Source organism: Platichthys flesus, chromosome 1, assembly GCF_949316205.1.
Source record: "Platichthys flesus chromosome 1, fPlaFle2.1, whole genome shotgun sequence".
Taxonomy (NCBI): domain Eukaryota; kingdom Metazoa; phylum Chordata; class Actinopteri; order Pleuronectiformes; family Pleuronectidae; genus Platichthys; species Platichthys flesus.
The window spans coordinates 24985559-25013177 of record NC_084945.1 but is presented as its reverse complement, the minus strand read 5'-3'; the positions used below and the strand labels follow the sequence as shown (position 1 = coordinate 25013177).

The 27619-nt window shown below is 42.9% G+C and overlaps 1 protein-coding gene across 2 annotated transcripts in view; it reads right to left on the bottom strand.

The window, feature by feature from the left end:
- Positions 1–27619, bottom strand: part of cdh8 (cadherin 8) — an 87007-nt gene that overhangs the window by 36612 nt on the left and 22776 nt on the right. For both annotated transcript variants that reach the window (XM_062389949.1, XM_062389957.1), the window contains exon 2: positions 19370–19664. In XM_062389949.1, the coding sequence (XP_062245933.1) occupies positions 19370–19664 (295 nt within the window). The remainder of the gene's footprint in view (positions 1–19369; positions 19665–27619) is intronic.

Here is a 27619-nt window from a genome sequence, read left to right as displayed (position 1 = left end):
ACACCAGTCCACAGCTTTATCGACAGCCAGATATTTTTGGAGGACTTGTCGGGAGGAAATCTCCACCATTAAAAATGCAACGTTTTATTTGACAAACATGAGCATGATAAAATGTGTAAATGTAAAAAAATGCTAGATGTTAAACCCAGCTGGTGGCATCACAAATTCTGCAGGATGATAAAGAAAGAATGAGGAGCACTGTGTGATGAGCTCCTCCACAATTAGGAGAATCAAAAATAAAAGATGAAACAAAACCTCATACGACCGAAGAATGCAAAACACTGCATGCACACGACGATTAGAAAGACCTCATTATAATATTGACACACACAATTTTTTTTATTTTCTAGTTTATCTGACAAAACTATGAGCTCCCCTGTCATGTGGATGCATCCCCCACCCACCCTATTGCCCGGAATTCACCCTTAGCATGCTTAGCACACGTCAGCAAACTGCACCACAGGGAGATCCTCCCAGCTCAAGCACCATCATACCTATAATCACTCAAAAAGACTGTGTCATTACAGTTCATTTACTATCGCTGGGAGGCCACACTGTCTACAATATCCCTACCTCCAACATGCGAGGCAGCTGTGTAACATCTCAGCTCTGCTCAGCTCAGACCAGCTCAGAAGCGTGAAGGGTATAAGACAGGGGGCATTCATATGTATGCGGGCGCTCAGCCATAGAGAAGGGATATAACCGAGGCATGGGGAGAGCTGTGGGTTGCATCAGGCGTGGGGCTAACAGTGCCCCGCTGTGAGCCCTACCCGGGTAAAACAATACTGTTTATGTCTGACTGGCTTTACACTGCAGGGGTTGAAAGAGAGAGGCAGGAACGCTGGGATAAATAGAGAGAGGGGGGCAGAGGGGTAGAGATGCAGGAGTGTGCATAACAGCGCAGAATTGTGGGCGGTTTGTTTCTACCGTAGGGTTAGCACCAAGCAGATATTAGATAAAACAAAGTTTTTCTTGGAAGAAAAAAAGGGAAAAAAGTGGATCCCACACACACACACACACACTCATACACACACACACACATACACACCCCGTCTGGTAGCCTACAGCTATTAGTCAACAGCGGGTGAGCGCAGCTAAGGAAGTAAAATGTTGTTGTCTCAGAAGAAGTGTAGCTCTTTCTGATCATTTCTTTAAGAAATAAATGATTAAATTTGCTTTTATAAAATGCCTGCTTGTTACATACCGACTACTTGGTGGTTAAAATGTGCACACTGCTATAAAAGCTACCATAACGTCCCTGTTTTGTGTCACTCCATTCCCCCTCAGTAGATTGCAAGCTGTGACCTCTGGATACCTGGCCAGCAGAAAACATCAGAGAGACATACTTATCCACTAGCTAGTGCACACTCTGTAGCATTTACAGGCTTAAGAGGCAGGCGTTCATTTCAGGTGACTGTGGAGACCAAACCAGAGCTAAAATGAGAGGGACCAGATTTAATTCACTAGTGGTCAAAGTAATCAATTCATTCCAATTGAAAAGTAAAGACGCAAGTCACAAAATAAGAAAAATGTGTTCGGCTTCATTTGAACAATCGATGAATCCACCTCTGTTAAAGTCTTGTCACTACCACGACAAACTACAAAAAGCTTGACACCAAACAAGTACAGGATGTTTGTGAGCTTGCTCAGCACGTAAGTTCTAAAATCACAGTCACGATGCACGTGCACTGTGTCTAATGCTAAGTTCATGCTGTGGCAGAATTGATATTTTTCACATAGTTTGTGTCTCTCCTCACCGTCTCTGATGCGTTGGCCACACATGGCTCATTTCTAAATCTGTTTCTATGTACACTGTCTGAAATGCAGACAGTGGGCTGCCATTCTGACGTTTCCCCTCAGGTAAATTTGACAATGTATTTGGAAAAATCTTCAGCTGGGATGTTTTCACCCACCATCTGCTGTCAGTGGTAATTTGATTACTATGAGCACAAATTGACTTTTGGACTTTGGAGTGACATGATTCAATGTGAAAAGATAGGCTATTATTCAGAAATCGCAAACCTCGGAATACATTCATTGGCCAGCTAGACAAGTGTTCGACGAAGCCATGTAATAAATTATATATCTGTCTGTCGGTCACAGAACAATTTTTTTCTGGTCTTGTAGCGATCACTTTTCTTTCAACAGCACATTGCAAACTAATTCAATAAAGTCGAGCATGGTGAAATTGTATAATGCGTCCCCTGACAGTTTAAAAGAGTCCAGCAGTCACCTAGCCACTGTTCAACACCATCACACTTTCTAGGTCAGAAAGACGGCCTGCCAAACCCTTTTTCTAAAATGGCTGCTCTATGGGGCTGGACTGTCCCCTGATAGCGCCATTGCGGTGACAGGAAAGTGATTATGTATTGATCATGATCACATAGACACTGGTGTAGCTCTCTCTCCTGTCTGTGGGCAGAGAGGATAATAGCTCATGATCAGACAGGGAGACTGACAGCCCATCTCTCCAGGCAGTGCCGCCAGCACTATTTTGGGCCTTTTTTTTTTTTACCACCTATTTGATTGAAATGCATGTTCACAGACGGGGTACAATGCAAGAATTAAGATTAGCACTACATTCGTGTTGTCGAATACAAAGTGCATTGCTCTGCTGTGGTGTAGCAGGCCAAAGCTCTTGATAACACAGAAACGGTTGTAACGAGGTGGGGAAACAAGCGTGTCGAGGCATCCTTTCATCCATCCATCCATTCCCGTCCGTCTTCTCTCTCAGAGGAGAAGATGACACACTTGGAGGACTGCCAGTTGATTTTCCTACAGTAGTCAAAGCCAGTTTTAGATTCCAGTGCTGCAGATGGGCATTTATGGCAACACTGCAGATGGGCATTAAGGGAAACCCTTAAACAAATAAGCATGCTCGTAAGCAACTGGCACGCGGGAACCTTTTGTAATTTGCCAGCGCAGTCTCAAACCTCCCACCCCTTCATTTGTCACTGTTTACATGAAACACTCATGATCTACAGCTCGGGCGCTGACTGAAAGTGGAGGCCCTCACGTAGGCCCTCCTGCATGATGATGTTTTATGTTTATATCAGGAAGATGTTAGTATTTCAGATTACAGGGGGGCCACTGTAAATAATTGCACGGCAGGGAAAAACATGGTCTCCCTCCGCCCATCAGTCTTCACAACAGAACTAATGCATGCTCGTGCTAAACTGCATGTTTCATCTGGTCTGCAGCTGAGGAACGGGGCAAATGAATGAGAAACACCCAGCGGAGGCCAAAAAGACATGAGGAAATATGTGTTTATATCAGGCCGTAACACACTTTTCAAAATTAGACTTACAACACAGGCCAGAGGAGGTCTTACGGAGGGGAAAAAAATATATATCTTCAAGATGAGATATGGTTGTCAGCATCCAAGAAATTGTTCCCCAGAGCCACAGATGGATAAGGGATGCTGCGCTTTTGAAGAGCAAGGGGACCATCACACACAGGCACTTACATTGTCATTGTTGTACTACAATTACTAGTATTTCATTAGACAGAGAGGAAGCCGTCACAGAGAAACAGGGGACGGTGTGTGTACCATACGTGTGTGTGTGTGGGCGTGGGTGTGTATGCGAGGGTACATGACATCCATTTTTTTTAAGAGTCGGCTACTGAGTCTGCTGCCTTGACAAGGCGTTTACAGGAACGGCAGGAACAAAATAATTAAGAGGGTCCTTTGTTCCCCACTGATGGCCGTGACATATGCCACCATTTTAAAGGGTTGTGTCATTGATTCACTTTAATTAGTTCATAGGAAATGTGTGCAGCACGCAGATAGAGTTCAGGACTGGAAGCCGAGGATGGAAAATTGGGCACTTCACATGTTTAATTGCTCCCAAGGCATTTACAATGGCAAGGTAATAACAAAGAATCAGGCAAAGTATATTTTCTAATGAACAACTTCATCATGGCTAAATGAAGAAAATGGAGCCTAATTTGAGAACTCTGCCACAGGAGCAAGGGTGTTTAATGTGAATTATGCATCCTCGATTAAAAAAAAAAAGCCCAAAAAGAAGTTTCAGCATAATGCAAAACTGTGGTAGGAAATGGACTTGCGGTTCATATTTACTACATCAGCACGCGCTCATGAGAGTGGAAACCAGAGATCAAAGTTATTAGTTAACACCAGAAATGAATTACTTATGTATACACTCGAGCCAAAATGCCCGTAACGAGGCGTGCAGCCCAATACTGTTCCAGCCGAGCCGCTCGGTGGCCAAGAGCAGAAAACCCCCAGTGTGTGTGTTTACTCGTTTCTGTCGTGTGTGTTTGTGTGAATGCAGAGCCACTGTGCACGCTACCACAGGCGGTATGAAAGGAAACAAAACAGGATTACGGCCATGCCAAGCATCGAGAGGAAACCCATTACAAAATGAACAATGTGTTATGATAGATTGGATCCAGTAATACCATATGCTTTTGCTGGAGTTACATTTTTTTCATTAGAAAACACACACAGAACAAAGTCTATGTTGAGGTTAATCTGACAGAATCATGACAGAGAAAAACACCATGGAAAGATACTAGTGGAGAAAATTCCCAATACAAACATATATATGTATATCAAGACTGGAATTAGAAGGTATCATGTTCTGCCTACTTAAAGATTCCTGCTCTGACATAAACTGCTCTACTTGCCTCCTGGTCTCAGTAGAGGGGTTCCTCAGCGAGAGGAAGAGAAAGGAAGAACACTATCAACCTACAGTGCAACAGGGAGTAAAGTGCATTTATTTAAAAATAATAAAGTTGATCTTGGCTTGTAATAATCTTTAAAGACCCAGAGAACAGATTTTCTCACTCAGTATCCTACTATAGTTAATGGAGTCAAAGATGAACACCTCACCCTCAGGAGATAATGACCCATCCCTCCCAAGCCTCTGATTGGCCTACTTGGATGTTTTTCATTATTCTTATTCATAGGTGTTGGAGTTCTCCAAATCCATAGATTGGTTCAGACATTTTTTGTATTTTTTAAATGTACATCTTTGCCAAACTTTAAATACAAAAATAATGATGCAATATATAGTTTGTTACAGTGTTACTTATCAAATGAAATAGGCAGTAGGTAGGAGTAGATATTATTCTATTTAAAGCTTGTAAAAGTAAATTGTAGAAAAAAACTTGAATTGTTGCATCATTTATTTCATAGTACTGAGAAAAATACTTAAATGTACTTAATCAATACTACAATGAAGTTAAAGTTAAAGTTTATTGGTTAATGTAGTCAACAGTAAAGTGGAAGGTGTTGGACGAGAAATCACAGGTCAGCTAAGCAGTGCAATAAGAGCATTAATTAAGTTTAAATAAAATAAAGACAAAAAGTAAAATGCAATGCTATAACACTTAGAGGATGCAAGTGAAAAACCAAAGTTAACAAACAAAGGATAATGTCTGATCTGACTTGTCTTACAAAGGCATCTCTACCCACAGCTCTGTATCCGTGCTGCAGAATGGTCCGGCTACAAACATCATTCTGCTGAGTTTGCACAAGGTGGATGCGGACACTGTCACTATATCTGCTAATTCCCTTCAAATTAAAGACGGAAAACCCTGTTAGCTGTATGAGAGCACAATCGAGTTCTTGCTATTTTCAGCGTGTAGGTTGCAGCCCGGAGGTTGTTGGTGTTTCCTGTAGAGTATTTTGAAAATGGAAAGAGGCCAAAGGTGGAAAGAAGGAGAACACCATGAGGCACAGTGGCAGGCTTATACCTGCAGCCTACATCCGCTGAGTCAGACTTTCAGCAGAGTAACATGACCTGTATGTGACTGCAATTTGACTAAAAATAAAAATAACGCTTGACAGAAGGACTAAATTCAAACGTAAAATTGTGAAACAATCACCTTATTTATAATATTAGGTCGATTTGAAAGGTGTTTTACAAAATAAGCTCTTACCAAAAGTGGTGTATAGTAAAAAATTGTTGTTGTTGTTGGGAACAAGGACGATCAAATGTGTCGACATTCTGGATGGCCTCTCAGCAGTGACTCCACCAGACTGGTGCAGCGCAAAAACATTTTGTCGGCCAATTACATATTTTTCTCTTCTTGCAGCCTGCAGAAGAAGAATAAAAGCTCAAGCCTCTCAATGACAGTGGTAGCACACAGCCTGTGGCCCACAGCTCCAGCAATTGGCCCATCTAAAAGAACGTGTGACAGAGGTCCTTCACCTCCCACACAACTGCATTAAGACGCTGAACTCCACTGAATCCAGCCATACTGCAGGTTTTAGCGACGAGCACCTCCTAAGTAATACACTCTGTCATCTGACAGGCTTCCTGGAGTGAGAAGGGTTAAAGCGGTTTTTTTGCTTCCCCCAGAGGAATGCTGAAACGTAGTACGTCTACGTGACTGGTGACTTAATGTCTCCGTCAGCCGGCGAGAGCGGTGCTATGCTGCCGCCTGACAAGCAATCCATCACGGAGAACACACAGACAGAAAGCGCCATGCCGCCACATAAAGTGTCCGCGCGGCAGACATGCCAACACACACATGCACCTGTACCCGTGATGGAGATAGACACACACTCCTCCTCTTGTTAACGTGAAACCACTCATAAAACACAGGAAGACAGACAGAACGCACTCCAGATTTGGAGCAAACACCTAACACAGCCTTAAACTCTCCGAGTGGGCGGCCAGCACAAAATAAAAGAGAGGGGGAGTGACAGGAGAGAACGACAGAAATAGTGGAGTGTGGATTTACTCCCCTAGTAATCCCAAGGTTTGTTTACACCAGAAGTGAGGTGAAATTTTAAAGGGCTATCTCTGCAGCGTGCTGGAGAGCAGATTCACCCAATTACACAGCAGCCCCCAGTGTGACATAGTAAACCTGCTGTAGGATTGACTGTGTTTGTGTTTGTCTGCCGCTTTCGTGTGTGTTGGTGTTTGTGTGTGTGTGTGTGTGTCTTTGTGTGTGGACAACCAGACTGTGACTGTGGTAAAACCACAGACTGGCTAAATCCATACTGCAGTGTCGAGAGCTGCCAGTGTTCCCATCCACAAACAGCCAGAGCAGAAGAAGCCTGTGTAATGCCACAAATCAGCCCGCTGCAGGACAGCAGTCCAGGAGGGTGAAGCACAGGGAGTAACCAGACCCAAATGAGGTACCAGTCTTCAATAAATTACATTAAACAAAACAATTCAATTTAAAGTAATACCTGAACAAGAAAGAAAAAAAAGAAAAAGATTACAAACTAAATTACAAGCAAGGTAATAAATTCTGATGACAAAACAAAGGCGGTGGAAAGCATGGCAGACAAGTCTTTTTTTTATTTCTTACTTCTCTTTCATTGTGTCAGACAACTGAGGCGGGGCTGCAACTGTACAAGCCAGCCGAGGGCTTTAGTTAATGGGGACAGACATCAAGAGGAGGGCCTGGGCTGTATAGGAGATTTGATCCTTTCGTCTTATCAGCTCCTTTTTCAAATGACCTTGCTGTGCAGACTTTTATGCCTCTCCCCTTTATTCTCTGCTGGTGATTGGATGGACCTCTCTAGTCTCAAATCTCTGCAACCTTGATGAATGTGTTCCACCCCCATTTATGTTGCACTGACCAATCCCCTCCACTGCCAGCTACATAACGCCACATGAATCTTGCGGCTGTAGCCACTTGAAGCTGTACTCACACACATGCACACACGCAGCACATAAAGACCATTTTCTTCTCTCTCGTTATGTCAGATTTTCTTTGTTTCTCTTGCTGTTAACTTGAGCCTACATGGTCTTTTGTGGGAGCCAGAGGTAACTTTTAAAAGTGTTATTATCTGTTTTAATGGGATGAAAGCGCTGCTTTTAATTTTCGGTATGAGTGCCAGGTGCCTGCAGGGTCTAAATATCTGTGGTTGGAACCTCAGACAATTAATAATGCACACGTGGAGGGATGAGAGTACAGAGGATCCTGTTCATGCTGCTCCATGCTCTAAAACCACCTCAAGCACCAGGAGGGTGCGTGGCCTCCAATACACAAATCCCACATTCACATTGACTTTTGGTAGCACAGCTACAGACAGAAAAAGTTCTCGCTGTATTTTTTTCTCAAGCCAGAGTGAGTGGGAACGAAGTTGTGAACAATCCATGGTACAGCGATACAGAGCTGCAGAACAGCAAAGAGGAATGACTGCAAAGCAGGAAAAGTGTGTCAAAAAAGGCACTACAACACTACATTAAATATCTATAGCTCTCCTCTTGAATAATTAACCGCCGAGCCGTGGCCGTGTACTGACGAATGTGTGTGAGAAAGCATCCTGGCATCTTAGCAGATATGAGTAAGCATTTGCCAAGTTGGAGGTGCGAACTGGAGCCCTCCTCATTTTGCCTGCTATAGGGATGATGCAGAGCAGAGCTCCCACTCACCAGCGTGACTTCTAACCATCGTCACTGGTGGCTAATATAACACACACGCACACACACACACACACACACACACACACACGCACGCACAGACTTTCACAGGAAAAGTTTGATTACTTCCATAAGCAATGTAAGTAGAACTTTTCAAACGTCATATTTGAGGAATCCCTGACAATATCTCAAAAAAAGGACCTCCTTTCAACATGTTGTATAGTTTAGCAGCATTGCATAGAGAAGTCCACTGAATGATCCAAGATCAGTGTGTCAATGAAATATGAGGGTAGATATGCAATCACTGAGTAAGTGTATGACTGAGTGAGTTTCAGTAGATCTATCTCCAGCTGGATGTGATGTGTGTGTAGTGAGAACACTCGTCCTCCTGGTGTATAAACCCTCAGGAGCTGCCACGCGTCCTTCTAACCTTTCACAATAAAAAACAAGCATTGGCCAAACAGGGAACCAGTGTCCTCATATCCAGAGAGGCTGATGATCTGACATGATGAAAAAAAGAAGAAGCAGGAATTGAACATGTTTACGACATTAGAGTGTCAGCTTTCACACAATCCAAGAGAAGGAACAGACAAGGTTAAATAACTGTTCATTTCTTCAAAACCATGAAATAAAGCGTAAAAAAGGAATTGATCAGAAATTATACACATTCAATCAGTAGTCACTCTCTCTCTCTCTCTCTCTCTCTCTCTCTCTCTCTCTCTCTCTCTCTCTCTCTCTCTCTCTCTCTCTCTCTCTCTCTCTCTCTGCCACACACAGACATGCTTTTCTGAAGTGATTGACAGTGATATCCCTCCTTCGCTGAATTACAAATATTCAGTTAGCCTATCCATCTAATATGACTAAAAGTAATAATTTAAACTGAAAATTGGTTCCCTTCAAGGCAGAGGATGATAACTGGAGATAAGTTGCAATTTGTGTGTGTCAGGGCTGTTCTCACCAATATTGCACGCCTACCCATCGGTTGAAAAAGAGCTGACAGCCCTTTGTTCCTCTGCACTTTTGGCATTTTAAATGAATCTAAAACTCTTTCTTTGAATTGGCTTTTCTTTCGTTTTCTTTCTTTGCAAATTCATCTCGTCTGGGTCTTTGTCCTTGAAAATTATCTTGCACCTGCACACCAAGCTTATTTCACCCGCATTAAAAACATATTTTTGTAGACTGGTATTCTTGCAATGTGTCTGTTGCAGCCAGCAAAATTACTTTCAAGGTGATACTCAACTCTGTTGAAAGTGAACATATCAGAGATGTATCTGACGACAACGATGATGGGCCAGAAGGCAGCATCAACAGGTCAGTCCTCAGCAAAAAATCCTCTTTGACCTCCAAAATCTGCTGCATCAACCCTGGAGTGACATCACCAGGTCAGGTGATCTGCCTCATAAACCAACCATCTTTGCTTAGCAATGGCTGTGTCCCAGGGAGAGAAAGACCATGAGGGCATCAGTGTGGGTCCAACTAGAAACGGGTCAACTCAGTGCCAAGAAACTCTCCTACTGCTGATTGTGATAAGAGTTGATGTTGGATTATGATGTTGAAAATAAGGGATCAGTACATTTTTTCTTCTAAAGACAATTTTATCCATTTGACGTCTTTGTCTGTTTGTTTGTTTTAAAATAATTGCAAATTCCCTATCCAAGTGTGCTATATGACACTTCTGCTGTCTGCACCTAACAACCTAATAACTATGTCTCCAGGCAGGTACATAGTTTTAATGGATGCAACTGTGTGTTCCGCAATTAATTGTATATGTGAAGACTGTGTGTGTCATCATCATAACGGTAGATGGTAAAACAGTCTCAAAGTGTGCTATTTATTGGGGAACACAGAATTACATACAAGCAACCCACCTGCTCCCTGATTTGTAAATTGTATAAAGCAATAACAAACTCAAGGCCATAGTTTACTGTTTAGTGCTGGTGTGCTGGGGTCACAGGCTGAAGGCCAGCTGTTATACATCACATCTGTGTTTCTGATATTGTTGCAGTTGAGCTATGTGAAACAAAATACATATATCTACACATAACCAACAAAATGTCCACCAAATAAGTCAAAAACATTAAAGAGGTTTGGCCCTTTAGGTTGTTTTGCTATGTGTAAACTCAAAGTCATCCACTCTCCACTGTGTCATCAGAAGTGCCCCTATAATAGGGTCCAACTCCAAGCTGTGGTCAGTGCACTGACAGTATAACATACTGATAGGAGCGAAGGCTTATCATGAACCAGGGCATTTAAAAGTACAGTATGGTCTGCATGGACTACAATCATGATAGCCTGCATTGATTTGTACCACTGTGTGTCTTCTTTGACTTTGCTCCTCATTTGGCTGCAGAAGCCTCTTTTTTTTTATAAATGAAGACAAGTTACCACAGAAGCGTGAACGTCTAAGTTTGAAATTATTCTTTAACAGCCATTTCAACCCACTATAAAACCTGTCATGGTTACTATCTATGAAAGAACAAGGTGACATCTTTGAAATGGGCTTTGGACTGTTGGCGGGACAAGAAAAGTAAAGAAAGGCAGCATGTATTCACAACTGACAGGCTGGAAATATAGTGAATGTTTGGTATTTTTGCCCTGAAAAATGAAAAATGTTTAATCGATATCTTATTATTTGGTTATTAATCATATTTAACTCGAAATCAGTCTGGTTCAACCTGAATCTACCTACTAATTCCATGAAAGTCTCTCTGTCTGTCTATGTGGAACACATATCTCATTCACCGCTCATCTAATCAGCTTCACACTTGGCAAGACTATTGTAAATGACCTGGAGGACTGTAGTGTAGGAACTGAGGAAGGGGCAGTGTGCCTTTAGTCCGATGATCGAGTTGAACATGTCTTCTTCTAGGTCGTCATTCAATGTTCTGCACACTGACAATGAAGTAGTGACAGTTTATTGTAACAACCACTGCACTAGTTCATTTAAATATTACTTTGTTGTCTATATGCGTCCATCCTACGTCACTCACTCACTCATCAATCTGCCCACCAGTGGCCATTAGAGGACACTGCAGTGTCTCTGGTGTCTTCGCTGTGGGAGCGGATCAGATCCTCTCTGCCATTGCAGCTATGCTGAGGTGAGGATGCAGCGTCCTTGTTTTCAACCCGATTAACTGACCTTGATACAATGATTAGCAGCGTCTGATAGCATTACAGTAAAAAATGAGACTAAACATGCATTTCAAAGCTGAAAAAACTTAATTAAACAGATACATAACCTGGGATATCACTGGTATTGAATTTATTAATTCCAACACTGCAGCTATTAATGTTTAAAAACTGCGTTCAGCCATATCGCTTTAATTTCCAACTTGAGCTTCCCCCATGTCTCATTGTACCACTGTTGACCCTGTTACATTAAATCAGTTTAATTCATCAACTCAGCGGTACACAGAGGGTGGCCTCAGCTTTCACATCCTTCTCCTCATCACTGCATACACACCGACACAACAGCTCGCACACATGCTCTATAACACAAATACACACACACCCTCACTCTTCCTTGTTTACCTTCCTTTTCATGAATTTTGTTTGTTATTTACTTCATTCCTTTTCATTTTTCTTGTCTTTCTACTACATGGGCACGAAAAAAAAGAAAAAGAAACTACACCGGGGCCGCAGAAATCCGGGGATGTTTTTTTTTTTCCTAAGACTCATTGAGAGTCTTTTGCTATTCATTGGGGCAAGGGAGCGAGGGCAGCAAGGGAGGCAATCTTATGCAGATCACATTGAAGGGCTTCATTACCTACGAGCCAGCTACTTTTTTGTTCTCCCTCAAGGGAAGAGTGAGAGAGAGCATTAGCTTTGCAACAGCGAGAGAGCGATGGCGAGAAAAGGAATGGGGGAGCAAGGGAGGGAGAAGTACAGAGAGGGAGAAAAAAGTGTGTACAAGAGGGAAAGTGGGAGAGAGAGAGGGAAAGAGAGAGAGAGTGACAAAGAGTGCGTCTCTGTGGACTACACAGGGGAGCGGGGACAAATTACTCCTGAACAACAGCAACTTTAAAGTGGCAAGGTGGCTGTATATGCTAACATCGTGGATATATGTGCTGTAGTACATATGTGCACTCATATCCACCTTTGCATGTGTGTTCATGAGCTATGCATTCATTCACATATACATGTGTACGTATATCTGCCTGCAATAAAGCCCCAGGAGGCTCTAAAGGGCTTATATTACTGTATCTAGACCCGTGACTGATGATATTACATACATAATTCAGAGGTACATTGGATAATAAATAACATATGATGAATAAGTCATACACATTTGTGTGTGTGATGATGAACTGACTGTTTGGTTGTGCATGTTTGATCCGATTTTGTGTTTTCTCTCCTCAAACAAAATGTATTTTTGGGGAATACCTGTGTTACCATTTTTATTCCAATGCAGGCGAATGGATGCACGCAAAGAAAAAGGAGTCGCTGGTTAAGTGACATGTGACGAGTATCACAGACACAAACAGAGGTGAATCAAGAAAGAAAGCCTTCAACACCCAGAAACACAGGAACATACACAGATGCACAAGTGCAGATGCTGTAGCCAAATGAGGTGAGATAGATCGGAGGAGCAGGTTATTTACAGACAAACTCCAGCATGTCAGTTAAATCCCTTCAGCCTCGGAGGCCTGTCCTATCCCCATTTAGCACGGCCACAGCAAAGGGCAGGTTGGCATGTGCGCTTTCTGGCAGTTAGACAGGCCTAAGAGAGTCAGAGCCTCGGCCAGGTTCACTGCACTGACCCCCTCTGACCCCCGCTCAGCCTGTGAGCCACCCACCAGCATCACCACAGCCCCGGTCTGCCACGTCCCTGCCCAGCCCAGGAGCCTGGTCGTCAGATGTGCCCCAGCCCGGCACTGGCCCAGCTATAGCCCAGCTGCCCACTATGTTAAAGGGCCAAGGGCCCCCTGCCACTCGGTCCATCTGCCAAGCTCCAGACCAGAGTCTAGGATCAGAGAAGAGAGAGCCACAAACACCAGACACTCACGCTTTTAGCTCTCTGCTCAAAGCTCAACAGAGAAATGCAAGATAAAAAATGCACTATAAATGTGCTTCTTCTACTCATGTGGGTTGCTGTGACCCTGAAATACTGCCAGGGTTTAGAGAAACTAAACTGCATTTAATGCATTCACTTTCAGTCTTTCCAGAGTATGTTCAAGATTTAATACCGAGATCAGCAAAGTACAATCATATTTTTAGGTTTATCTAGGAAGGGGATTTTTATAGAACATCTGGCCCAAGTGGAGCATGAAATGCTCTCAAAATAGCTCAACTTCTCTGTATTGATCTGAAAGATGGTGAAAGTAAGAAAAGAGTAATACAAATCAGTAAAAAGACGGATGGATGGATTAATATATGGATAGATAGATAGACAGATAGGGAGAGAGATAGAGAGAGATAGATAGATAGATAGATAGATAGATAGATAGATAGATAGATAGATAGATTGACATAGAGACACACACACACAGGGTTTCATGCTTTGATGAAACACACAGTCGTACTTAACAATGTTATCCTTCATGAAGGATTAGGTTTCAGTGTATCACTTGTAAAACTATGCAGATATTAAGTCACCAGCGATCACAGTGAGCTTTCTGCTGTTTGAATGTTAGAAGCATGAGACGATCAGCTCTGATAAAGGTCTGCGTCTCGCTCATTTCCATACGTCCCCCTTAGATCAAGTCTGTTCATTTATCGTCCAAATCTGTGATGACAAGCCTTTACTTATTTTCCCAGCTGCCGGTGGTGATGAGAGTGTAATCAGAAACATCATTAAGGCCCCACATAGACGACGGAGCCTGTTAGTCCTGTTACCCACACCCATAATAACTCTGAAAATGCAAATCAGCTCCAGGTAATCTATTAATGTCACTTCAGTTTTATGTCTGCACTCCAATTTAGCCGATCTTGACAGATTTGGCGAGGATCCGCGCATCCGTACAGGTACTCATTCTGGTCGGGTTTCAGAGAGCACGGCCCTCGCGAAGGGGAGACGGGCCATCTGTCTACACGCCTGTTTATTAATCGCCCCGATAATGAAGCTCACTCACAGCCCAGCGCTCCAGGGGCATCTCTTGCACGAGTTTAATCTGCCACAACAACTTTCAGCAAGTTGGTTTCGCAGCGTTGCAATTATTGTCATTTGCAACCCCACCTCCCCCAGTGCACGGAGGAGGGACTAGCGACCTGCTCCTAATTACCTGAGGCGTTGTTATTTCCAACTACATCGCAACCCCCTTGTTAGCTGCAGAAGGGTAGCAGAGCATTCCAGCATATGGTCGACGAACATAAGGTGTGAATCTGTCAGCTTGTAGTGGCCTTAAAGTCCAAGACCCCAATAACGTGGAAACAGGATCCATGAATCCTGTGAGATCTGTGCAATGAATTTAATTCTTGGCCAGGCCTGCACAAACCTAACTTTTAAGAGATTTATCAAATATTCACTTTATTAAGAGGGTTGATAATGATTTGGCTTTTTATCCTTCAATTAAAAGAGGGATCATATGCACCTGTATCTGCACTGAAAAAGAGAATTGGAAGAAATTAAGCAGCGTCTGGATTCGAAGATTGAAAAATCAATGAGCTAATACAAAAAATACTGCATATGATTAAATATGCATAAAGTAAAATGCATTACTTTTTGTATTATAATAGAATGTTACTAATTCATATTTTAAACAATTCTAAATGTATCAGTAAAATTCTCACTAGCCAACAAATGTATTAATTGTCCACCAACATACCTGGAATGACTAAATCATTAACAACATTTTTATGGTTATCTTTAGTCCCTTATTTCAGTTAAATTAAGTCACTTTGTTGTTTGTTTGCTACAACATTAGCAATTACACATTTTTACGGATATTGACTCCAATTACAGCACAAATGTAGCAAGTTAAGTATAAACTTTGTTTACTCTCCAATAGCTGCTTCCAGTGGTGGAACTTTAATGTTAATTGGATGAAAATGAATATCTAAACTAGCATTAGATTTAGGTCAGCTAACACACACGGCTATCTCAAGGAACTAAAGTAGCTCAACATTGTCCTATCAATTTATCTAGCTTGTTGTCATGGCAGACCATAAAGGGAAAATATACATGTATATTTATATGTATTAATACATATGGATACCAGATATATATTTATATATATTATTGCTAATAGATTCACCACATAGCCTGAATGGGAAGGCAGATGACATGACTGCTACTCAAAAGTGATGCCAAAGCATCAAAATAGATTATGTTAGTGGATGGGACTTGGGCCATACTAAAAATGTTAAGTGCATGTTAAATAAATGTATAAATTAAGGTCAGTCTTATCACAATGATAAATGTGGAAGCGCTAATTATTTAAGGATGTTTGGGTGAAAAGACAGGATTGACGGTTGAGACATGTGACCAGGATATTTTGGTTTCATTCGTGAAGATGGGTTGTCCTTCTTTATGTAGAGTCTATGATTCACAAAAGTAATCTAAATTGTGTGTTAGATTGTTCCACTGCCCACGTGAAAGTGCCAAAACTCTATTGGCCTAAAAAAAATATATTCTAAAAGTGAACATTTGTTGGATGGATCTTTTTCCCCTTGACCAGAGCACGACAGAAATACCATTTCAAACAAAGCAGCCACAAATCTTAAGCCTTATACCGGATCATTACAGTAATAAGATCACATTCTGGGCCTCTCTCCTGCAGCACAGCCACCACCTCTGCTCTCCACTTCCTCTCATCGCTGCACTGTACTTTGAGAGATGATCCACTAAACAATCAAAGCGGTGGTCACCTTCATTTTCATCAATTTGGGGCAATGAAAGTCAGAGAAAAGTCAGAGAAAGCCACACGTCTTATCCGACTGGCCCTTTTAAAGGAAGAACAAAAGGTCTTTCTCCTTCATTTCCCATTAACCTCTATGCTCCTCCGCACACAGGAAACGTGGTGACCTCAGCGGCCCATGTCACATATCTCATCCGGCTGTAGGGACCATTTCCTAAGGGGGATGGGGACATTCAATGAGGGGGGGGTTTCTATCTAACCGTAGTCCTTGACAGATACAACGTGGGTGTTGATGTTTTCCCTGGTCTCGCTGATACCATGCGGATACATGGTTGATAAGTACGGAGCTGGTAAGACATTGATGAAGTCTGGAGTGGAACTGACAAGCTCTGTGAGGGGATAACATCGTCAGGAGAACCAGCCTGTTACGGTGCGGATTAGATTTTTTGATTATTCGATGCAGGTGGATTCACGCCGAGCAGGAATACATCAGCATACTCAGCACTGTCTGAACTCAATACAAGATGTAATGCGGCATTTCATAGCATGTGCCATAATTACATTTTAATGCTTCCCAGTTCCTCGCCGCTGTGGAGATTTGCTCATACGCAGGCAACTTCAACAACATCCGTTTATTTTACGCTCCCTTTCCTCTGGACTTTATTAGTTATCCACTGCTCAGCACACTTCCGCTAATCCACTGAGTCCTGAGCACATTCTCATTTCAGCGCGATAAAGATGAAACACCACTGTAAAAGGAACCCGTGATTTACGAATACGAGGAGAGAGAGAGACGAATGACTTATTGTGGGTTTGGCCAGAGCCTCTTATTCTCCCCATAATTCCACAGCACATGAAACCTTAACAAGAGGGAAACTAGTTGCTAAAAGAAAAGCCTTTCAAGCAAACAACTGAGCATTCGTGAATGTTTAATTAATCAGTAGTGACAAAAGGGAACAACAGTCAACAAAGAGATTTTGATTTCCATTTCTTATGCAGTATTCCCACTGGCAAATCACAGACTGCTGTCAGCTACCACTTCCCTGTCTAGCCCATCACTGTGGCTGTCCCTGCACTGCACAGACGAAACCCTTCGGAGAGCTAAAGCACATCTCAACCGAATCCAAATCTATGAGCTGCAAGGATCAAGCAACAGAGCTCAGACACCAAGAGTTCACTGTTATTCTGTGTTTACATGGACAGTTTGGCGTTGTGTTTTGTATCTTTTTGCTCGCACCCGCAGCCGCCGCCAATAACAACCAGCGACATCGATCATGACAATCTGAGGCAAGTCGCTGTTACGTCGAGGAGCTGAATCGGAGGGTGCATCCCACAGATGGGATTTAGGGAACAGATTCCATTACGTAGCTAACACCATCTGCCCTAGCATGTTTTGTCAGCTTCGTGACAGGTAACAAGAGGAAGCTCAATGAGGAAACACAATAACAAGTGCTTGTCGCCCAACAACAGACCCTGGTACACTCGCTCAATGCCTCCAATGTCAAAACGGCATAAAGACACTCTTTGATCTCCTTCCCGCTACTGATGGAAACATTTTCTACAAGACTCCTGCTGCTCAGGGGTCAGTGCCAGTGTAAAAAAAAAAAAATAGTGTACTGATCCCCTTGCAGGCCTCTGCCTATTCTACATGAGCAAGACATTTGAATTGTGTGATCAACACAAACTGGTCATTTAAATACGCGAATGCGATATGAATGTGAATATATGAATACATTAGCATACAGTGAAACAGAAAGTGTTTGCAGTGGTTTGTGTACCAGTCTGTGGGAGCTTGTAGAGCGATAGCTCGTGGCAATTAGCATCAGTCGGTGTCGTCAAGCTCAGTGACAGGGTGCTAACAATTTCTGTGCTGTGAATGCAAATCTTTATGTGCCTTTATTTGGCTTCTTCCGCTTCCACAATAATTATAAATAAAAATACTCTAACTAAAGACTTGGCATGCGCATATTTATACAGTGAGGTACATTAAGCTGTGTGAGGCCCAATTCATGCTTCTGCGTCACAGCTACAAACAATAGTTGTGTGTAGGTGTGCGTGAGTCACGCTGCAATTACACAGCAGCAACGCTAGTGGCTGAAGAGTTTCTATGCTGGTGTTGAGTGTCTTCTTGCTTCGGGTCCACTTATTTACAAATTCTCTGGCGTCTCTGTCAGAACAATAGTGAATAAGCGGATCGTGGTGAAGTTGGAGATGACAGATGTTCAAGTGCAATTACTTTTTCTTGTAGAACAGCAATGAAGTAATTTATGTACATTTGTCAACTCAATTCAAAACTGGCTTGAAACTTGATGCTACCAAGCGGACCGATCACAGCTCTTGCAGTCTGCCTCGCCGCAATGTGTAGTTATGTTTTTTGGGAGGTGCATGTCAGGGTACAGCATAGAGCTGAAACATGAAATTCGGCTTTAGAAAGAATAAATGTTGAACTTCCAATTGTATAGTCTTTATACTAAAATAGGTAGTCAACAGTGGTTTCTATTGCCAGTCCCAATGGTCTACAGATTTTTGCCATCAAAAAAATATTACAGTCTGGGCCTTTAAACTCTCCATGAATAATACTTGATCCTAGTCATCGCACTGCACTCATGAAAATGTAAAGAATGCAATAAAAAAACATATTCCCAAATGGTCTACATCATAAGGCAGCATAACCCTTGACCCTTACAAGGAGGAAAATAGCATTTTGTTGTGCTTGCCAGAAGTGCCTGTGTTGTATCTACATATGCTGATGTTGCTCTAGCATGTCTGAAATGTGCTCATACTGCTTTTTTTCACCCCCTGCACTACTCGAGTTGTGTGTGAAGAGCAGTAGGAGCATTTCCTCCTCGCCGGGTGTTGTGAGTATTTTTATCTTACAACACACAGATTGTTTGGCTCGTGTTGTGCATGTTGTCAGTTGGACATGTTTGTGTTTGTAGTGGATGTAACATTTGCATCGCGTGGCCGTGCTAAGTGCGTGTTGACTTGAAGTTGCAGCACTGAGCTATGGGTGAAGTTCCAGCGATTGGATTGGATTTATCATTCGTGTATTTTCATTTGCGGAGACACTCGTAAATAGGCGTGCTCATTTCCTGTCATTCTTATTCACTCATTATTTTTATGCAGTAGCCCATTAAAGATCTGCCGTCTCAGGAATCTCACACACTGATGAGCGCTGCGTGCGGCATGGACCAGAATTTAAGCTTGTCTGTTGTGACTCACCAACAGCAGACATTTCCGGAATGGCCGCTCTGTACGGGCCTTCGATGAACTGTGGGGGATTGTCATTTATGTCCTGGACTTTGATGATGAACTCGGACGGCGGCTCCAAGGGCTCGTCTGTATCGGCATTAACAACCTGGGCGGTCAGTGTGTACTCGGCCTTCTCCTCGCGGTCCAGCCTCTTCATGGCGTGGATGTCGCCGGTTAACTCATTGATGGCAAAGATGGTGCCTGCGCCCTCGCCCGCCAGGACATACTTGATGTTCTTGCCGCCCACATCCAAGTCTGTGTGTAGCTGCAATGGAGAGACAAAGTAACAGAATTAAGTTTAAAGGTGCAGCAGAGTCAGGTGATTCCACTGTGTAAACAGAAAAAAAAAGAGGGTGGGGGGGGATGTAATTAATGCAACTTGATAAGCTCAGCACATTCTGGAAGCTCTCTTCGTGTAAATGCAGATACGTTTGCAATATGACTGCAATGTGTTGTTTTTCGCTGCTGTGCTTTGTGGCAACTAGTGTAGCAGGGATACTAAACGTGCCTCGACATAGCCTACACTTTGCTAAATGAGGCCCGGTGGGGACAATAACTTTATAAGTAGCACAGGAAATGGACCTTAGCCTACATTGTTCCTTGTTTTACGTCGCAAATACATCACAGAAACACACAATGTGGGGGGATATTGCTCCCTACAGTCTGAAATTCACAGAACCAAGATGCTTGAAGCGTACTGAATGTGCATTCCACAACACGGCAGGAGCAGAGAAGTATCAGAATCCATGAAAAATTAAAGAGGAATCTGTGAGCACAGTGGTTCATGCTCAAGAAGAACTAGCCCCACAGTAACTGGACTACACTGCATGTTCCTCATTATTTTTGTAATTACAGTTCCATTAGTTCACTAAAGCTGCATTACGTGCTAGGCTGACTGGCTGGCTCCCACTCGCCACATGGGCTGAGTATAACTAATGAGTCTTACAATGCTACACGAGGCCGAGGAAACATCTGTGGACAAAAGAACGGGCAAAATCCTTCTGCCGTTTCAAGCTTAAGAGGTAAATTGGAAGGGCAGGAGATACAGTGGTGCGAAAGAAAGAGGTCATAGAACAAAAGGAGCACCAGGGCTCCGCGAGTGAAGCTGAGAACCTTGCTTTCTATTTACATGAACAGAGAGAGAGAGCACTTCTTTCACTGTAAGTCACCTTTCATATAAGCCTCTTGATCCCCAAGGTGAGTGACTTTCAGAGCAGAGGAGAGGGGCACCGAGCACAGCAAGCAGAACATTTACAGATCCAACGATGTGCAGTGTAGCTGTGACACAGCTGGCAGCCGTCCTCTCCTCAGCTCGTATTTTTGTTAATATACGCGGCTCTCATAAACACACACACGCACGCACACACAGCCGAGGCATTCATCAAAACATCTGTATTCAGCAGCTTTAATTTCATTTCCTGCCTCAGTCTTTCGGCAGCGATTCCTGTGGGAGCGTGGCAAGGGTGCAGAGTGGCAAGGTAAAAATCTGTCGGAGAAAATCCCGACCTCTAAACCCCCCGCAATGTTTTTATAAGCCGCCTTTTATGCATATACCGTCTCTGAGGTGTTGTTTGCAGACACTGACAAAGCACATTCACTTAAATTGTCACACCTTGCACTTTTGTTTTCCTAATTGTGCCATCATTTCACATGAATGATGCAGCTCATTAACACAAATGCCTCACAACATCCTGCACACTGAGAAACTCTCTAAATGAGCTCAAATTAATGATGGTCTGTCATTGAGTTTTTTTTATCCTATGTTGTGACTTCTTGTGTGTGGCGAGTGCCCGCGGCTCGGCAATACAGTACATGACAGCATGGGGCTGGTTTCCCTCTAAGAGTTCCGACTTGACAACTTCAGCTTGCATATTGGTTTTGGTTGCACCATATATCACGCAGGGAATATTTTAGCGAGGCAGCTACAATTTAATCCTGGTGTGCTTGGCACTGACACGCCACTACTTCACTTGACTCTAACGCTGTCAGGGGAGGTCACGCTACAAAGCCAAAGTCTTAAAACGTGTCAAAACAGGTATGAACATCTTCATTCTGGATCTTTCGCTCAAGGTCGGACTGAACTGACAGGATTCTTTAAACACCTGCACTTCCATGGCAGCGTGCAAACTAAACATGCAGATGAGGAGTTTGCATTACAATCAAAAGCTTCAGGGAAAAGTCGGCCTTACGTTGTGGACTGTTGTCAAGGTCTGTAGAGGACATCATGCACATTTATGTTGATGTAGTTACATAAGCATATACAGTTCGAATGAATAACTGTATGCTTTCAAAATTAGATGTTTAGCTAGTGTCACCTTGAATTAAAATAATTAAGTTAATTTTGGTCTGACTATGAGTGTAAATCAGTATATTAATATATATATATTTATATATATTAATATATTAATTGGGTTGTACTATTGCCAGGTAGGGTCTCAGCTAGACTGTGTCGCCCTCTATTAACCCATCGCTAAATTAAATTATGATTGTAAAATATATGTTCAGTCCGACTCAATATGCTTTAAAGCTGGCTAACAGCTTCATAATGGAGTACAAATACAAATGAAGAGTAATGCACACAAACGGAAATTGAAGTGAACCAACAAAAAACGCTAAAATATATGACAAATCCTAAAAATAAAAAAGTACGGCAGCTTAGAAAGAAAGAAAAAAGCCTGCTTCGCCGGGACTGAGGGTTCATTCAAGTCCGTCAAAGCGACCAGACCATGTAATGCCTTATGAATTAGTAATTTCACCACTCCTGACGACCACACCAGAGGCCTCCTACAACTTCTCAGTATAGGCTTGATTTTGTCCCTTATACCCTGCGCCATAGATCACTGTGCACAGAGCAGCAATAGATCATCTGGGCACAGAGCAGCTGACTACTTTATAATGCTTCATTTATGTAAAGTTAGGATGTAAAGGCATGCAATCAAGTGTTGGAACTGTAACATTTAACTGCAAGGATAAACACAGGGGGAGGAAGAGCTGCCTGCGACGGACAGTGACAGTAAGCTGGTGTTTTATATTTTCCACAGAAAGAATCAAGACTTCATCACTGTGCATAAAATTAAAATAGCTGTTATCATTAGGGCTGCACTATTAAAAACAGAACCCACACGAGGAAACTGCACAAAGGACTCTGTCACTGTGTCTTGAATTTTACAGGCATTGTGGACAGCTCTAACATTTCACATTATAATTAAGTAAGTACATTGCATAGCTGTCTGGGTATAAGCCACGGAGCATTCTAGCTGACACCTTAACAAAATTTGTAGGTGGATGAATACACCTTCCTGCTGCAAATAAAAAAAAAAAAAGGAAAATTGGCCCACTGTGTGCTTTCTTTTCAAAACGAAAAGTCAAACATTCAATCATCACTTTGCTAGAAAGTGGCACTTTAAGTCCACATTCCCTGGAAGTTGGTGAGGTGGAGGTGAGTCGACTGTAACCAGCTGCAGCTCCCAACCCCGATGTCTCCCCTAAATGCCCTGGTCGCCCACTTCTTAGACAGCCCGCGCACTGGAGCACACGCACAGTCATCACAGAGTACAATTACTGAAGGGAGCGGGGGGGTCAAAGGAAGTCTGTCACAGGTCCCTGCCATTAGCTAAGTTGCCTGGGCAACTAAAAAATCACCGACAATCAGTGACATTGACAGTGACATTCAGGAAACGGGCCCATAATGGATAACAACACAGTGTGCTCGTGATGATTATGTGCTACAATGCAGAGTGGAGCCACAAAACATCAATAGAGTATTCTGAGCAGAGTGAAGGCTCTTTAGACCAAGGGATCATTGCACAGCCAGTTCTGTTTAGTCCAGACTGGTGGAGAGAGCGACACCTGGAAAAAGAATTGAAATGTTGCCCATGATGTGCAGTTCGATTCTAGCTGTGACCAATGTTAACAGTGATTGCATTAGTTCATGAATGCAGGCAGAGGCTATCATAAAGAAGTAATAAAACCATCAGTGAATGCAGTGTGTATGTGTGTGTGTGTGTGTGTGTGTGTGTGTGTGTATATATATTTATATATATACACACATACTCAAGGAAAGTTATTATGACTTAGTCGCTGTACTCTGCCTGTTGAAAAGAAAAAACATCCATATAATTTGAGGCTGCAGCTCAGGACGATGAGGAGAGCCTTGGCTGACTGAAGAAATGATCCCATGGCAGTACTTTGCAGTGCTCCCTGCTCGGTGCCAGTCCTGTTGTGTGCATGCCCACGCTCACATGGACGCGCACACAATCGTGCGCACCCTACTTGCCAGCCAAATGTCAGTCCCCGCTGAAGAAGAGCTTTTGTGGCAATCCCTCGAACAATCACCGTGTCCTAATGAGGAAGGTTCCATGTATTCCACTCCCCACCACCACCTCCACCACCATTGCCGTCACCAGCACCACCACATCGAACCTGGGTTCCACATGGTTAATGTAGGCCTACAGAAGAAAACTAATGATTATGCTCCCTGTCAGGGCAAATGTTGGATAGGACATGTTCTCCTCCTATGTATGTACCAGTAGGACTGGAGGAGGCAAGAGAGACGCAAGGGGGAGCGAGGGGGAGGACATGCTGTCACTGTGATGCAGCTTGTCAGCTCCTGTCTTCTGGAACAGACTGCACAGAGTACGTCGGACTGCCCTCTCCCCAAATCTGCCTCAGATAGCCCTGGATAGGGGTCAGAGATGACTTCTCTCCAGAGATCACTAATCTTAGGAAAACTGAGTTAGTGATGAAGTGATATATTCTTTATTGATTCACGGCACCAGTGCTACAGTGTGAAAACACACTAATGCAAGTGCTGCCTTCAAAATGTCAGCAAAATGTACTGAAGCCTTCACATGTAATACTCGTCCTGCAGAGTAATGGCCTCTGTGACTCATATGTTATTACATGTGACATTACAAGTTTGTTAACGCTGATGCAACAACGTGTAAGCTGCTTTGTCTGGATAATGAGGACTTTTGCGAATCTTAAAAGTGACAAGCACCCGTGAGACTAATGGTGAGGAGTAAAAAGTGCCGTGTTCCCCTCTGACATGCAGGGGTAAGAGTACAAGGATTTACAAGTGCAAGTAGTTGTTTAAAATACTTGAATATATAGTTGCTTTCCAACATTGTTATTTATAATAAGACAGTGTGTAACACTAGATGACATTTACTGTAGCGAATTATGTAGAGTGGCAGAGACATACTGTAGAGCAGCATGAAAATGTGCTGTATAATGCATCACTGTGTGGACTCTAAATGTCATGTTTAGCACTATCCCGATGTGGCGGATATGACAGGTTTGTTTAACCTAGGTTGCATGACCAGACCAGACTGGGGGGGGAAATGTCTTGTTAACCATTAAATATGCAGCAGGCTGCGTGTTGTTATGTAAAATGTATGGGGACCCCTAGGCCGCGCGCTGCATGGAATGGTTTACACAGCACCCTCTGTAACAGCCAGATGTTGACCTTCTTCTACTCTGTTCGGTCCCTTTATTATGGCTCGGCTCCTCATCTGGTCAGTGTGACCCAGTCTCACAGTGAGCCCCTAAAAAAATCATTTAAGAGGGCTTCATTTCGCAATGAGGGATCAACAAGGGCTAATTCATTGCCAAAACTGATAAAATTAGAGCAACCATTTTTTTTCTCTCTTTCCATCTGTACACCCTCAGGCAACCGCAGCCTAAATAGTTACTCTAGATAGATTCAAACATGTCTGCGAATGAAGAGTGGCTTCCTCCCGTTCGCTGGATTTCAACGCTGTTAATTATACCTACATGAATAATCTGTAATTCTAAATATTGCAATAACATTTTGAATGTACGGAACAGATGGTGCGATGCATGATATATGATACTCTTAGCTATTCTTGGGAACATTTTCCCTGCAGTCTGTCTCATGGCACGTAGCATTTTATCAAATTGGACTGAAAAGTTCCCTTCTGGTGCGGGCCACAACAGACCTTAGTGGAGGAGACCACATAATGAACGTCCATGTCGCTGTTAAAAAAAGAAATTCATTCAGAAATAGTAGCCTTAATTTTTCATCACATAAATAAGGCCAATTGTAAAGGTGTTAGCGTAATGCTGATGTAGCCCTAAGATTAATTAATCTTTACTTCTCTCGTGAGCTAATATAGATTTTTCTCAACTCAGTTAAAATAAAACTCTTGAGAAATTGAGGTTATCTCTTATTTATCTCCTGCAGCTTCCACATAAGAATAAAATCCACGGGGATTCGTGGGCATCTGGTGCAATAGAACAATGATCAATACAGCTGTCCTGTGAGGTCAGACACAGTATTCATGGAGGCCAAAAAAGGGAGAAAGAGAGCCTCGCATGTTTCCCTGTTCACTTATTGTCAGTGCAGATCCTGGGAGAGAGATGGTGTCATGACCCACATACAAGCCAAGGTGATGGTTTGTAACTGGAGCCAGCGCCACTTGGAAAAGGCACCGTAATTACAATCAGCACCGAGACTCCCGGCGTTGTGCCTCCTCCACACGGCTTTTTTGCGAACCGAATCATCGGCAGGCTTTTGCCTTCTGCTTCCATTCGGTTTTATTTTCCCCTTGGACAATCGCAAATTAATGAGACAAACAACAAACGAGACAATTTGCACTGGATTTGTGTGCTATCTGCACCAAGGTCAATCAGGGCTAATGTGCGCGCTGTCCATCCCTGCACTTTGAGCAATGGCACACGTGCTGCATTCACAGCCACCGGCGCATTATTGCTTGTGGAGAATCAGTCAAAGCAGCTACCTTTGGTAGAGATACAAGAGGGCAACACAATTAGATTTAGCCACCCATGAAAAGCCCTTTGTTTGTGGGTGTGGATTCACAGGAGGACGCATTTTAATAACGGGAGGAGACAGTGTCACTGCAGAGAGAGAATAGGAACGTTGGCAAATAAAACACAGAGGCTTTCAGCTACATCAGCTCTCACTTTGAGAATGAACTGTTGTATGCAAGCAATCTCCAGTATAGATTTTCACCACATGCCCATTACACCCTGTTGTAAGAGCAAGAGAGCATTACATATTCAGTCTGTTCATTGTTGGGGGTGCCCGGTACAGCCCTTAACTCCAAAAAGGAAAGGTAAATAAAAGGAAACGAACAAACATGCCTTCTGGTAGAGTGGATGGGCCCGATTCAAGGCAGCTCTGCATGTATCCTGTGAAGAGCTCCAGAATTAAGCCTCTCCCAGAACAATCTTCGAGCAAAAACAAACAAACAAAAAGGAAAGAGGGAAATAAACGTCCCAAACAATAAAGACAGGGAGCCGTGAACGAGTGTAAATGATCTCAGCTACGGGGGCTGTGGTGCGCACGCTGCGTGTTAAATAGAGGGAGATTTTTTTGCATTAACCTCGACTACTGTCATTTCCCTACCTGTGGGCCCCGGACTCATCGGTATACACAGCGTGCCGGGGGCAGGCGGCTGCGGAGGGGCGCAAAACAAAACAAGCTTAATCAAGGAGCACAACAGTTTTCTCTTTCTTCTGTGCGGCTGACCTAATCAAATCAAGGAGTGAGATTGATTTCACGAGGTGCAGATGGATCCCGTAGTAAGTCTAATTCACTGTGCCAGCTCTCCACTATGATGTGTATTTTCTCGGTCCAGATGGTGCTCGGGTTTGTAATTCATATTTCAACATTTTACTCCGCCCCCTCCCTTCCTCACGCACTCTTTATTTCACTCGCTCAGGCTTCTTTTTTTTTATGCTGGTGGTTTTACCAGTGTGAGCGTAGAAGTGAGTATTAACACAAACTGTGTCTGTCAAACATGTGATCCTGTGATCGTGTTAAATGTCACAAACAGCCCATGCCGACGGGTAAGTTCCATGATCAAAGTGTTGGAGCTCATGTGTGGGAAAGTAAAGCAGGAAACGGGGGTTGGAGCTACTGTGGGAAATGTTTGCTACAACATTTGAAAGTAGCACTACTGGAAGAAGAACTCAGATTCTTTACTTTATTAAAGAAATTTACAAAAAATAGAATTGAAAACATGAACATGTACAGGGGACCCCAATTCTGTCACTGAGTCAGGGGTTTGTCAATGTGCAGATGTACTAATGTAAAACGATTATATATCATAATTAGTCATATAAGATTTGATTTTGACATATATGCGGTTGGTGTTGCAATTATTGAAGTCAAGTGGACAGTTCAGAGAAATCTGTAGTGGGTGAAACACAACAGATTTAAAGATGATTTAAACA